The sequence below is a fragment of the Vidua macroura genome, chromosome Z (genome assembly GCF_024509145.1).
Source record: "Vidua macroura isolate BioBank_ID:100142 chromosome Z, ASM2450914v1, whole genome shotgun sequence".
Classification (NCBI taxonomy): Eukaryota; Metazoa; Chordata; class Aves; order Passeriformes; family Viduidae; genus Vidua; species Vidua macroura.
The window spans coordinates 58,892,962-58,908,608 of record NC_071611.1 but is presented as its reverse complement, the minus strand read 5'-3'; the positions used below and the strand labels follow the sequence as shown (position 1 = coordinate 58,908,608).

The 15,647-nt window shown below is 36.8% G+C and overlaps 1 protein-coding gene across 1 annotated transcript in view; it reads left to right on the top strand.

The window, feature by feature from the left end:
• Positions 1 to 15,647, top strand: part of TRPM3 (transient receptor potential cation channel subfamily M member 3) — a 259,088-nt gene that overhangs the window by 143,567 nt on the left and 99,874 nt on the right. The window contains exon 7 of the mRNA XM_054004438.1: positions 12,963 to 13,137. Coding sequence (XP_053860413.1) covers positions 12,963 to 13,137 — 175 coding nt within the window. The remainder of the gene's footprint in view (positions 1 to 12,962; positions 13,138 to 15,647) is intronic.

The window sequence follows — 15,647 nt, the reverse complement described above, 5'->3', positions numbered from 1 at the left end:
AAGTAATAAAATTTGTGTTCAACATGTGTTAGGGAGGAATGTGTCAGGAAATGGTAATGTAGAGGTTCAAAGAGCAGAATAAATAAGCTTTGTGCAATATTTGCATGCCTGACAAATGGTCTTGAAAATATACTGACTGCATGCTAATGACGTTTTATTTTTAGATTCAGATATTTTACTTATATTGAAGACTTCACACATCAAAATATTAAAATTTTCATCAGAAGACTGCCAGAATTTTCTGTTCTCTGTAACTATCTGACAGAGGTTTTACATTCTTAAAATTTGGTTTGGAAATAGATGGAGTCCAGTCAGTGAAGCAGTGATGTTCAAATTGGAATTAACAGCTACCATCATAGATTAAAATGTAAAAAGATCTGATGTTTCCTCTAATGATTTAAAAGATTATCCCATATTTATTAGATTTCTGACATTTTACAGTGTTAGACACAGCCTCAGAGAAGGAAAGAGAAAGGTGAAAAGAACATAATGAGGCAAAAGGACTTCACTAAAATGAGGAATTGAGGAATGAGTATAACAAGAATATGTAATGTCACCTAGCCAGCAGGAGTCCAGCCTGTGCTGATGAGGAGGGAAGACTTTTTTCCTGCCATTGAAAACTCTTTTCTCTTCATAAAATTAACTACCACCTTCTTCTTCAGAAAGAGTTATCTGGAAAAAAAAGTCAAAGAAAAAAAGGCTCTTTTCTTAGATTTTTAACAATTCCATTTGCAGGAGAGCCAGAAATAAGGTAAAAATATAGATATGTAACCAAAACCATATTTGAAACCAGAATGTTGAGCCAGAGGATGTAAAGGCAGTGTATGTTTAATTTGAAATAGACCACTTAAAATAATCTGATATTTTGAAGTAGTTTGCTTTATTTTGTGTCTTTCATAAACTTTTCAACCTTTTATAAATCTTTTAACCTATATACTCTATTGCCTTTTTGAAGCTTACAAGAACCACTTTACACTGCTAGGTCCATTCCTACACATTGAATCATACTGATGTTTCTGAGGATGATGACCACACCAAATCCTTAGGGTGTGTAGACATACCTTGTGAAACTAATACTCTTCTTTTGAGCAGTACATTTTTGGAGGAATTGTCACCCAGACCACAGAGGACTGAATGCAGAATTTAGCTGTTCATTGTAATGCTGCAGTTATTCTAATTTTAAACATGCCATTTGGTGCCATTAATTTTAAACATGCCAAGATTTGCTTTACCTCCACTATATACTGTTGGAAAAACAGACACACCATAGGCATTGGAACCTGAGACCTTGTATTTAATCTTTCTTCTTTATAGAGTTGGTTAATGTAGTTAAGTTTTGGTAGGCCTGTGAGAAAAAAATTACCTCTGAGTAAGGAATTGATAGATAAAGCTGAGTGATTTGATTAGGTAGAGAAGGCAGTTTACAGCATCATATGTCAACAGTATCTTTTCATGTGACCCGTGGACTTCCCTTTGTCATCCTATGCCTGAGAATATATGAAGGGGGCTGGGGAGGCAAAGGGACGTTCAACTGTCATCACTGGCACCTTCTCTGACCATTACATCATCATCAAATGCATTGGAACTCTCATTTGATTCAGATTTTTCCTTCATGTTCTGTGCAGTCCTAGATGTATTTTCATAACTACATAGCTGGGAAGATCTAGATACAGACTGCTTTCTAGGAGAGGAAGTCTACTGCAAGATTGCAAACTTGACTCCTGTGAAATTTCAGTAAAACCCAGAACTGCTTGAAGTTTTGACTCATTTCAGATTTTGCTAGAGATTGGAAACTTGAGTTTTTTTCATTAAAAGCATCATGATGTTTGTTGATCAGGCACCGAAGACAAACATACTTCATAAAAGGCTGAGAAAGCACCAGGTTAAAAATCATTCTTGAAGCACACAATAGATCCATGCAAGTGAATCTATAAATTCCTTTAATGAACTTGCTTTTAAACAGATGAGTTTGTTTAAAACATATGTTTTCATATGATTCATATCAAAGAAAAAGAGTACAGGTGATTTCAGCTCCCTAATTTTTGGAAGGTTTAAATTTATTGAACATATAAAGCTGCAAAACTAAGAAACATTATTTTAGGATGAATCCACTTCAGCCATATTTCTGCTGTTCTGTAGCTCACCTGTTGTAGTTTTCTAAAACAGGTAAGAAGAAGTGATAATTTTCTGGGATTACATAGATTCAAATATGTTGAAAAATAAGCAAAATATGACAAGGAAAAGCACCTCAGTATGTAATAGGAGGTAGTGTAGAATTTGGTTACGTTACAATGCAATAACTTTCTGAAGTGCTGAATACAATATGTGGCAGTGCTCACATCCAAAGGGAGCCAAGGAAAGCACCAGGGAAGATAAAGAGAATGTGAGAATTTCTGAAACTGTAGTTGCTCCTGTGTGTCTTAGGCCATTGCCTACGGGTGATGTGCTCCAAGAAGAGTGAAACCAGTTAGGTCCTCTGGTGCTGCCCTAAGAAGCAGTTGTCTGCAAGGATAGATAGGTGACTGAAATCCACAAAGGTTCTTGTGTTTGTGTGTCTTTGAGCTTGAAGTGCCAGCTTTGAACTATGTATTGCCATTTTATAGAAAGTAACCAAGTGGTTACTTGGATGCTTGTGAGGCTCACAAATCCCAGGATTTAGTCTTACACAGGCCCTTCCCATGTCACATTTCTTCTGAGGACTTTCTGAACTTTATGCTTCTGCAAAGACAAGTAAACATATCAAAAGAAGATACCACAAATCTTTTCTTGTTACCATGCTGGATTTCCTTTTGAGAAGTTTTTACGATTATTAAATAGTAAATTATTAAACAAAGATATGGTTCCAGGTGTCAGGTCCACAGATTTGTCTGTTAATGTCAGGTCTGCCAGGATGGCAGATAGATCAGTAGGTAGATTTAGAGAGGTGAGGAAGGAGCACTGAACAAATAGAAATGAGAATTAAAGTATCAAGGTAGAGCAGAAGAGAAAGGAGAACAGACTGGGACAAATATGATACAATCATACTCCTAGCAAAGATGAGATAAAAGACGATTATGGATTAAGAGATGAAGTGAAAATGTGATTGGGCCACCAAAAGGGAAACAATAAAGATAAGAATGCAGAATGGACGTGAGCATAACAAGGGGAATAAAGAGAATGAATGAAAACTGCAAAGGCAAAAAAACAAAGATTAACAAAATAAAATTCGTAGTAGTGATTTTAAATTGTGCTTGGGAAGCAGGAAAATAAAAAGGAAATTACAGGAAATGATATTCAACAAGCCTACAGTAGAAATGTCAAAAAATAAATTGAAAAGAAAAAATTAGTCAAATTGTTGTGAGTTTCCCTTTATTATTAGTGGTTGTGTATCATTCAATCACACATAATCCTCTAGTTCTGTGAATTTCAGGAACACAGCAAATATTCTTAGATTTTTTTTGTATTGGCTTACCAGATCAGTTTGATTTCTTTAGACGTGGGGCTGGTAATGAGTCTCCAAACAAATGGATGTTCCCCTTAATTTCTGAATATAGAAAACTATTAAAGGTGTTCAGAAAAGAGTAGAATGAGTTTGATCTCTTTTTTCTCTATTTCTTTCTTTTTTGTTTTGTTTTTTAATCTGTAAGTTTCTCTCCTTTTGTTACGGAATAGTTCTTGAAGGATTAAAAGAAATACCCCTCTTATCTTTGCCATACCTGGAATTAGAGGTTCTGCTTAAGTGAAAATGCTTGAGACAAGGGATGTGGAAAAGGAAAAGCTGACTGTACAAAGTGCAGCTATGTGAAATTAGATTTAAATTAGATATGACATCTGGGAGATGTTCCTGTACTTCTGGGTAATAAAATCCAGCATTCTTTTCCAACATCCTCCAAAAGCAAGATCCATTCCCTTTTTTCCAGTTATGATCACTTAGTAATGTAATTGCTCTAGTGGTAAACATATTGCAGCTGTGATTTGGAGAGCTGGAGCTTGCAGATACATTGTATGTGCAGGTGATCTTATCTCTTTGCCTTTTGCTATTGATATTTTAGCCAAAAAGGTGTCATACACATCTGAAGGTGTTTCCAAAAAGTTTCCTGAAAACAAATACTTAGAAAAAGACCCAAGCTGAAATGTTATTTCAGTGTAACCTAATATGAAGGATCTGGATTACTTTAGAATGTTCTGTTATCACTTAGCCTTTCTGAGCTAGCTGGGACCATAGGGAGTACCACATAGATGTCCAGAGGTGGAGCAGACACATTTGTGTGGTCAAACTTTTTAACAACTGTTGTGAATTCAGTATAACTTTAAATCTATTTAAGCATCACTTACCCTGCAGTTAGACATGCTGTATTAACAGCCAAAGAGCAATTTTTGTTGACTCTGCATTACTGTAAAGCAAATATCGGTTAAGAAATTTAAAATTATTTTCCTCAATCTTTTAAGGTTACACCAGGTCTTCCGCTTATTAAGATTCCAGGTCATGTTTAATTGTTTATCCATTCTGTGTAGGTAGCTTGCACTAGGATATCCAAGTACTATGTAAACACCTGGACTAAAATGTTTCTGGAAGCCACAGGTTTTATGTGGAGTTTCTTTCAGCCATTGTTAATACATCACACTGCTGCATACTCTGCTTGTCCCATGAAACATAGCAATAGCCTAGAAACTGAACTTCTAAGACAGACTTCTTGAGATAAAGACTTAGTTTATTTTTCTTTAACTTACTAGAACCTCTAAACTCTAATATGATTTTCAATACACCTTAAGCGTCTCAAAAAAATTGTAAGAAAATGCTATTTTGCAGTGTTTCAAATACAAATGAATAAGGCTTATTAGTCAACTTACCCTCAAAAGTCATAGTTCATCATATATATTTAGGTTAAAAGTAAGGTCAGATTTTATCAAAATGTAGTTTAAAGCTGTCAAAGTTCTTGTAACTGCATTAGTGTTGTTATTGAACTTCACAACAGTTTTATCAATCATCCACTGACAAAAAAATGAGATTTTCTACTAAAATTGTTTACCTCAAGTAAACAATCCTTGCGTTAAAAGGCCCTGGAGTATATAACCTCATCTGTTGAATTAATAGCCTGTATCTGGGAACATGTCATCTGTTTGATGCAATTAAAGTTTTTTTACACTATATGGAGCATTTGTGCAAAATGGCCTTTGTGCCTTTCCATGCACTGTGCACTGACAAACACTTGCAGGAACTCTAACCTGCCACAGTGTCTTCCTCTGCGGATGGCTCGGCGTTTGGCCGGCTTGACCTGACATGGCAAGCAGTGGGGGACACCTTCCCGTTCCCGGCAGGGTTAGGAGGGCGGCTTTGTGTCTGACCTCTAGCCATAAGAGAGACTTGAGCGGCGAAGAAGGAGAAGACTCCTGCTGGGGTTTATTAAGAGACTCGGAGGAGCCTACTGCTCCAAGGGGAACAACCAACAGAAGCCCTGAACTGCACTGTGCAACAGAATTTAACAGGGGGTGTAAACAAGGGGATGGTCTTTCCACAGACCAATGGGGTGACAGTGGGGAAGTGGAAACCAGTGGAAATGGGCATGGACAGGCACCAATAGGAAAATTGATAGGCGGGGACACTGGTGTCTGGCCTATCACTTGATGCCCCGATGGAACTTTCTGGGTGGAAGGGAAGGGCTGTCGAGTGACAGACAGACCCTGGGGTGGGGTTGTGGGAATGACTCAGCAGGTTCTGGGGACAAGGGGTGGAGGAAGGTAAGGATTGGCATTAGGATGGGAGGAGGCAAAGGAGGGTAGGACCACTTTACACAGGGGTACAGGACCAAACTGCTTAACAGAACAGGACAAATTAATTAACACAACACAACACTAAGCTGGCTAAATCTGTTGATTTGTATTTTTGGATTTGTTTGTCAGTCAGTAAGACAGCATTGAGTTTACTGCTCACAGAAGCCATTATCCTAGGAGAATTTTGCAGTTAGAAAGGTAGCTCTTGCCCACAAGCATCCGATCCTTTGCAGGATGTACACAAGGTAGTGATGCAAATCAATTCTAAAGCCTGTCATAGGAACTGTCTACTGCTAAGAGTCTATTGTATCATTATTTGAGACAGGCACATGCAAACCTGGGGTATGATGACCAGTGGAGAAACCTGATAATTTATGTACCCCACCATCTGCAGTACGTATGGTTCCAGGAAGATTTAGCAATCTGTGGACCTGGAGGGTAGGCCTGTGCAAAATTGTAGAGGCTCCTTGATCATGTAAATATACCTGCTGTCCGGAAGACCTGACAAACACTTCCAGCTCAGTGATGCTTCCCACAACCCTGTGCATGCCTAGGCTCAGGTTTTCTAGGAAGGCTAGAGTCCTGTTTCTACACTGCACAGATGAGCAGTGTGTGCCTTGTTAGGAAAAGATGTTGAGCTGTCAGGTTGACTGCTCAAGCACCGTGTGAAGGTTTGTGCAGACTTACTCTGCCCCTCCTCTGGGACAGTTTGAGCTCTCTTAGTATGTCCACAGTCTTATGTGTAACCTTAAGCATGATGCTCTTCCATTGCATCCAGCCTGTGGACATCTTGCTCTCCAGCTGCACATTGTGCATAAGGTGTGACACACATTTCCAGCTGTTCATCACTGCTGTGCTGGCTGCTGTGCAGTAACTCCTCCAGCAGGATAGACATAGGCCCCAACAGCCCAAACAAATCCAAACAATTACCAAACTCTGCAGTCAAAATTTCCAGGCAGGAAGAGGAAATGAACTTAAGACAACTCACACCAAAATGTCTGATCTGATGAAGGAGCAAAGGTGGCCAGCAGGAAATCAACTCAGATGTGCCTACTACCACCCAGTGTTATGATACTGCAATTAGACACATTTCCACCAGGTTAGTCAGTTAGAGAGCCTCTTTTTTATTTGACTGGACTCAGGGCTGAATTTTGGGATAGTATACAACATAGTGATATGTCCCAGTTACTCTTAAAACCATGCTTTAAAATATGTGTAGTAAATGCATTTTGTAGCAAATGAAGCATTTTATTCACTTGTTGGTCTATAAAAATGTGGGTAACTCATGCTTAGCTCTTCACTAAAAGAAGTACTAATAATTTATAAGACAGTTATACATTATTTATAAATATATTCACAACATAAAATATTCATGTTTTTCCAAGAACTGGGAAAACAAAATAGGGCTTCCACAAAGCATAGTAGATATTTTTTAGTCCCTTTTCACACAACACAGACATTTATGCAGCTTTTCCTTCCTTCCATTTCCAAATACATTAATTTCTTCTAGTTTATTATTTTAATTTATATATTTATGCATTACAGCTGTGTCAAGGAGAAAATGGGTTTTTGTATATTAACAGGAAGGCCTACATGTGCTATTTGGTGCACATTGAGAAAAATGTTCTGATGTAGATATACTTTCCTGGAATCACAATTGTCAGAAAGTCCCACTGGCTCTGCTGCTGACCACAAAGTCATTAACACAGTAACAAACCTTTAAGTTGACTACATGAATCTTTTGCACAATATTGCAGCCTAATTTCACCAGCAGTATCCACAATACCTGACACTGTGAAACGCTAAGCAGTTTAATCTACCCTCCAAAAATCCATACTTCCTGAAATACTCAAAATGAAAGTTATTGTTTTAGAAATCAGTATAGCGATGAGCCTCAGGTCTTTGGTACTTTCTTCTTTTTGCATTATACTGAGTGAAAATAATGACTTCTTTTTCTATATTCTATTAATGAAGTCATGAGAGGCTACCTGTACTTTTGGATTTATAGCAGAAATATTAAGAATTTAGTATGTGAATTGAAGAGCTTATTAAATAGTAATATGCAAGATGTTTCCCACATACCTGCTATTGGATACAAACTTAGTATTTATTTTGAAAGTCTGAGAGAAAAAAAATCTCCTGTCTGCCTAACAAACGATTTTTAATAACACGGAATAAAAATGCAGAGACCACTCTTAAGTTGGAAGACCTTTGATTTTGCAACCAGATATTTTTCATCTTGTACTATTATTTAACTAAGTCATAAACATCACTGTGATAACACATTAATCAGCATTCACAGCCAATTTCAAGTCAACACATACACTGCTAGACAAGAAGTTTCCTCTTCCCGAAAGGAGAAGGAAAAATGACTTTTTGAAACCAAAGCTCATCCTAGAAATGCTTTAAAAAGTGAATTAATTAAATTTAAAAATAAATCTTCCATGTAATTATCACATGACCATAAGTTTTCAGATATTTAAAATAATTCACTCAAACTTAATGGTTTCTCTACAAAGGATATTAAATAAAGGATATTTTAAAAAATTAATAAATCTTCTACAGAGGATATTAAATAAAAAGCTGATTAACATGTCATTTAGTGCCTTCTAGGAAACAGAAGAAAGTACTCAGATATGTAAAAATGAATTGTACTTTCTCCTGTGTTTGGATGACAACACCAAGTCTTTCCTGATAATAGTGCATTGCCCTGTACCAAAGAAAGGTTCTCTGCAGTTTCAGTGCAGTGCATTAATGATACTCTCTTTGCAGTTAATAGAATGTGAAACACACAATTTTTAAGGTTGTATACTTTTAGAGTACTTATTAGTGAAAGCAACAGTTTTGTTGAAGATAGCCCAACAGGATGAGTGCTATCCTTAGTCATTTCCCAGGCCTGGGCAATTTTTTGGTAAATTCCACAAAAACACATGAAGGGAAAACTTTTTCCTTGTTGATACATAGAACTGTCCATTATAGTGCTTGGCATAAAGTTCCTACCTTCTGGATGTGTGCTAGGAGGCAGCAGTTCCAGTACTGTAGTCCAGTTTTATGTCACCAAGGTTTCATTTTGGCACTGCCTTCTTTCTGACAATCTCAACTCAAGCAAGAAACTCTTTTTATAATGGTGTCCTTGACATTGTAAGGAATGTATTACCTCTGCATTTAGCATCTCACCTCACAGCCTGCCGTTGTCTTTCCAAATAAAGCGTCTGAAACCAAAGGCTCCCTGTGGATCTATCAGGAACTGCCAGCCTCTTCTTTGCAGACTATTGTATACTGTGCGTGCACAAGCTGCATAGGGCTCTAACAAAGAATTTCTAATTCTTCTATTTCTGAGGTGATTTAGAAGGAAACAGAATTTGATTAGCAGTTAAAGAGAGGTCTATCAGCTATCTTTTTCTCAAAGTCAGAGGTTCTTGCTGGTATCACATGACAACATTCTCCAAATTGCCCCAGTGCTACATTAAGGCAAGCACAATGAGTTCTCATCTGATGAGTTTCATATCATCATAGTTATAAATGCAGTGTTAGTATAGCCAATCAGCGTCTTGAGACACACTGAAATTTTTATGCAGACCCTTTGCATTTGTTTCCAAATTGCTAATATTTAGCAGCAGGGAAGCATCCAGGAATTTTTAGTGTCAGGATATCTAAAAGTTTAATTCAAATATTCTCTGCATTTTGGACGAGAGTTATTGAGCTGCAGACATCTTGGTGTAAGTGGCTACATTTTTATTCTGAAATGAATATAATGTCATTACTAATTTAAATATGTTTGGGAACATCATAGAAAACTGAGGATGTAGTAATTCCCATTTACCCATTTTTTGAAATTCTGAGGTACTCAAGCAGGAATGATCTTTTGTTATTTTACTATGTCTATTGACTTTCATGCAGTGGATACCATTACTGCTCAGAAACTAATTATCATAAATCCATGGAAGTTCATAACATTAGGTTTCAGACAGCTGTAGTCAAGAGAACTTTCCTGAAAGCCAGAAGTTGTTATACTTTGAAGAAATATCAACAAAGTAGTATTAACTGATTAAAAATGTTATTTGTAATTCCAGAAATTAACGAGAATAATTTGCCCACCAAAATAAAGAAACAGTAGATTTTTCCAAATCAAAATTATTAAGAGAACAATTATTATGGAGAACAATGAAATTTAAAATAAAAAATCATCTTTTTGCTGAACTAGAGAGAATTTCCCAAATTACAATGAGATATAGAAATCATGTTTGTGGTTAAATTTTTTTTTGTCTCACAAAGAAATGTGCCGGAATGATGAAATAGTTACAGTTCAATCTGGAACTTAATTGTATATGATAAACCATGACTTTGGGGGATCGTTAAACTTAAAGCTCCAAAGTTTCACTGAAGTCTGAATTGGAAAAAAGTTCCTTTATTTTACTAGCCTCAAATTACAGGATTGTTTTCATGTTGAATGTATTTCTAAAGAACTAGAGTAAAGAAAAACTGCCATCTGATTAACTACAATGAAACACAACTGGAACAACAGCAGACAACTTTTATATGCCAGACAACTCTTGTGACTATAAAAGCTTAAATTAAAAAAATATATATATATATGTATATATATGTTAAAAAATATTTAAAAGGAAAATCAAAGGTTGCGAGAGAAATTTTAGACATGTTTTCAAATGGCCCAAGAAGGCAAAAATAGTTCAGACTATTTAGTCTATTTAGACTAACCATAATTATTTATAATATGAGAATTATTTATCTAGCAGAAAGCACTGGGAATGAACAGACTTCCAGCAGAAGGACAGAACCTAACTCAGGAACAGTTTGAGATACACAACACAACTGCAATTTTGATGATTGGTGAGCAGCAGACCATCATTTCAATACAAAAAGTTTTCCCTTTTAGTCTTACAAGACTGTAAAGACTTCACTCGCCTGATAACCAGGAATCTTCTGAACTCCATCTAAAGCTGTTAATTTCTAATGTGCTGTATGTCATGGCAGTATTCAGTCATGGTGTCTTTATCCCCCTGATTTGCTAAGGAAGATGAGTCAAATTCATTGAATCTTGTCTTATAAGATTACCTCTTTATTCCCCATAAACTCCTTTTGGCTTTTTCCTCCATTCATTCCAGTTTGCTCTTTCTGAACAAGCCTGGGCACCAGTACAGATAGTATTTTGGATGGCATTTCCAGAGTGGCTTGCACTGAATGGCCCATTTCCTCCTGAAAATGTTTTGCTCTGTGTATTCCAGGATCATAACTTTTCCTAGTAGTCTTGCTATACCAAAGACAGTTCTCTTTTCATCAGCTTTTCTAGTATTTCCTCCTAATGAGTTCCCACTTTACAGAAGGATTTATTAAACACCACATAAATGGCTTTGCATCTCAAATTGTGAACTTTCTCAATTTCTATTAATCCTCAATGTCATCCAGACCCAGTTTGTCACATTAGTAAGAATACTTCTTAATATTACCTTATTAGCAGGTGTATAGATTGGGTAGAACAGCAATTCAGAGAAGTCCTTAATATTATTAGAAGAAATTAACCCTTGATCTCTGTGCAAATCATTCTGTTAATCACCTTGTTATACTCCACCCTTTGTATGCTCTTTCATTAGCCTATATTTTATAATTCAACCTGTAGTTTTCTCAACATAAATAAGCACCACACCACACATTTTACTTAAGTTATATGATAAAAAAGCCACAGTCAAACAGTAGAGACAAACGTAACAAGGCATGCTGAGAATCACTTCAGGAAACATAATATTTCCCTCAAAATGGTTCAAGAAATGCCTGGAATATTTTCCTGTTATGTATACAAATTAGGTTTTTTTCATTCTTTCTTAAAGAATAGTTTATCTAATTTTTTACAGTAATTCAAGTCCTTAAAATTACTGAAAATCATTTGACCTGTGAATATTTCTAGAGGGTCTAATCAGATTTAATGCTCCAGCCTCACAGGCTTACATTTGCTTTGGAGAATTGTACCCTCTCTAAATGAAAACTTCATTAGACATATTAACAGTTGTTACATGGCTTTGTGCAACTTCTTCAAACCCAGATATTAATAGTGAAGGACATTCTTTTTTTTTCTTTTTCTCCAGTGATATGTCAGAATTTTGTGCAGAATGCATATAGGTTTTCTTAGAAAAAGCTACTTGAAAAGGAAAAGAAGCTTCTGTCAGGAAAAAATGGTAATAGAAAATGTTCAACTTCTTCTGTTGCCTGAGTCCTTTTGAATGTCCCAATCTCAGCTGGTCAAGAAGTGGCTACCATAAAAGCTTTTTCAGCTATGTGAACACCAGCCTCGCATCATATTGCCTTTCTTAAATACACACAACTTTCCTGGCAGTCTGTGTTACAACTTTTGCAGAGGGCTCCCATGTAATTACACCAAAGGTGCATAAAATGAAGATGCCTCTCCTTTGGTTAAGCACTAGTTCAGCTCTCTTTGGAGCAATGTACCTGGTGTGGGGTCTGCAAATCAAGGAATGAAGGATATGCTGTAAAATTGGAGAGAATTCAAAGAAAAACTAGAGTTGAAAAACATGTATAGAACTGACTTGCAAGAGAAGGTCTTTAGTTTGTTCAAGAGAAGGTTAAAGGGCTGCCCAGCTGCAACCTCAAAGTGGATCCCACACACCAGGAAAAGTATCATGGAGGTAATTTTGAAACAGCAAGCAAAACTATTGGAAGACTCAATGATGGGAAGATGACATAATGCAAAAAGTTAGACTACAAGCAAGATTCCAGTCTTGATTATGAACCTGGAGGAAGACATGCAGAAGTTTCTTTATGATTTCAAAACAAGATTTGATCTTTTTGAAAAAAAAAAAAAAAAAAGAAAATTGTTGTCTATTTAAACCTAACTATTGTATTTGAAGTAGAAGATAATGCCAGAATATACTGGTTTATGCAGTGGAACTGAGGAGATGGCTACACTGGTTCCATCTGTCCTTAAAACACCTGATTTACTGAATGTGTTTTCTCTGACATAGCACTGTACAGTCACAATGCAGTTATTTCAGTCTGATTTCTTTTTTCTTCTGTCTGCTGTTATGTCTTTTTTGCCTTGCTGACTTTGCATTTTTTGTTTCTTTTTTGTTGCATTTATTTATTTGTTTGTTTTGTGTGTGTTTGTGGTTTTTTTTATTGATTGGTTGGCTGTTTGGTTTTGTTTGGTTTGGTTTGTTTCTTTCTTCCTTTTGCTCCAGGAATCGGCCAAGGAGTTCCAGTGGTGGCCCTTATTGTGGAAGGAGGTCCCAATGTCATCTCCATTGTTCTGGAGTATCTGCGAGACACTCCTCCTGTTCCCGTTGTGATATGCGATGGCAGTGGCCGAGCATCTGACATCCTTGCCTTTGGTCACAAATATTCTGAAGAAGGAGGGTAAGTAATTTCATAGTATATGTTCTTTCTCTATCCACAGGTTCGATTCAGTGGTAAAGCAGAGCACAGGAAATTATTAACAATATTGTACAGAAGCAACACCTACCTCACATGGCCATTTCCATCTTTGATATGGGTGAAATATTGAAGGTATTCAGAACATAACAAAACAAGCCTCATCTTTGAGCCTGCTCTGCTTCAGGCTGGAGAGTCCTAGCTCTCTCAACCTTTCCTCATAAATGAGGTGATCCAATCCCTTCATCATCTTAGTGGCCCTGCTCTGATAGGGGCAGCTACTCCTGGCCTGGATAAAATTACTCTGTAGTGTGTCACCACCATAAGTGAGATTGTTTATGATGGAAAAAAATAATCTGAGGACCCCTTCTTTGCATCCTCTTGCAGAAGTTTGGCTGTACTCTTGGTCTGTTTCTTGGATAGGCCTTTCCCAGGCATCAGTTAACAAGGACTTGGCCCTGCCTCATAAGGGATCAGTTGCAGATAAGGCTACAGGCATCCTAGATCAAGGCTAGCAGCATGTCAGTTAGAAAATGCTGAAGCTTTCTTGGTCCACGGCCTTGTGGCTGCCCTAACCTGTTCCTTACCTGACAGCCACAAGCACACTCAGAGGGTTTCCACGTGTTCAGCAATGATCATGGACTTCGTCCTCTCAGAAGTTCCCAAAGCAGAACTCAGTCTGATGCCAAGAGTAGAAAATAACAAATAAAGAGAAGATTTAACAGCTTAAAAATATAAATCTGTAACATTGAGCTCTAGACCAAGCAGTATTATGTGTTTTAGAAGTAAATGTAATCATGAACTCACTCAACCTAAAACTCCTACTGAGAAACAGATAGTTTTCCACAAATGCTTAAATCCATTTTATATTCAGGTTCATGCTTGGTACAACATTGCATCTGTAATATATATGAATGTGCCAAGTTTCACGGAATCTTTGAGAAGTTGTTTCTCTGTTTTCAGTGACCTCACTGATAACGCTTCACATAACATTACTCAAATATGCTTTATCTTTGTATTTGCTATGTACATCTACCTTGTCTGTGTTCTGATGTCACCATAAAAAAAATACAGGAGGATACTTAATTAATTTATTTGAATATATAAATGGGGCTTGTATGAAAGGCTTTTTACAAGGACCTGTAGTGACAGGACAAGGGGCAATGATTTTAAACTGAAAGAGGGTAGCTTTAGACTGGATATAAGTAAGATATTCTTTACTGTGAGTGTGTTGATGCACTGGCACAGGCTGCCCAGAGAAGCTGTGGATGCCCCATCCCTGGAATTGCTCCTGGCTGTGTTGGAGAGCTCTGAGGAACTTGGTTCAGTGAAATGTGTCCCTGCCCATGGCAGGGACGTTGAAATTGGATGATCCTTAAAGATCCCCTCCAATCCAGACCATTCTCTGATTCTGTGAATTTATGATGCTGTGGTTCTATTTCATCATCACAAACTCCTGCCTGTAGAAAAGGCAAGTTATAGTATCAATAGAGGCAGAACAAGTAATTTCTTACCTGAGACTCTCATATCTGGCTTTGTGAAGGTATTATTCTGTCTTATTATGGGTCTTCTTAATGTGGGGGGTCCCATTCCATATTGTTTCCTGCAACATTTCCGACCAACAAAATTACTCTTTTTTTTCTGTTCACATTTCACTAAAGAGAATGCACAAACTATGAAATTTGCTAAACTAGCTAGTGGAAATTTCTGTGTGTTCATCCTAGTTCAGAAAACATCAGTCTGGCATGCAGTGATATTTTTAATAATACCAGAAGTAAAACACCAATATCATTATATTCATAAAAATATTTTATCCAAATATATTATACTTCAGCTACAAATTGGATCCTTTTTTCCTCTCTCTAACCTATGTTTGACTAGTGCTTAATACTATGGGGGGAATACCAAATAGTTGCCATGTTAACTGAATTCAGATAGTAGCTTTTTCTTTTGGATATAATCTAAACAGGTTATACAAAACTGTATTTATTAAACTCTAAATCAAGGTAATGCATCTAAGTTGCATGCAAAGTTTAATTCTGCAGTCACTGTGCAATCAGACTATCAAATCAAAAACCTATTTTAATTCTGGCTGCCTGTCAGAAGCAAGTTGTTCTCTGAGACACAGCATATCTTTCAGCTGCTACAGACGGGGTACCTGATTTAAATAATTCAACACTTAGATTATTAATGGCAGAAACAAACTCACTTGCACATTTATATTATTATGCTGATTTTGCACAATCTTAAATTCTAACTCACGGCAGATGCACAAGGATTAATTTTCTACACATAAAAATGTGTGCATGTGTCTACTAAGCACTTCTGTGAGTTCTGTGAGCTTTTAAGTTAATTTGAAAGTTTGTTTCCATGGGGAGAATAACTATGTCTGGAAATGACAGAGAACAAATACATCTCTCTGCTTGAGTTTTGATCAGTGTTGTACCAATCCATCCATTTAAATAAATCCTTTAGTGGATTGAGCAATTGCCTAT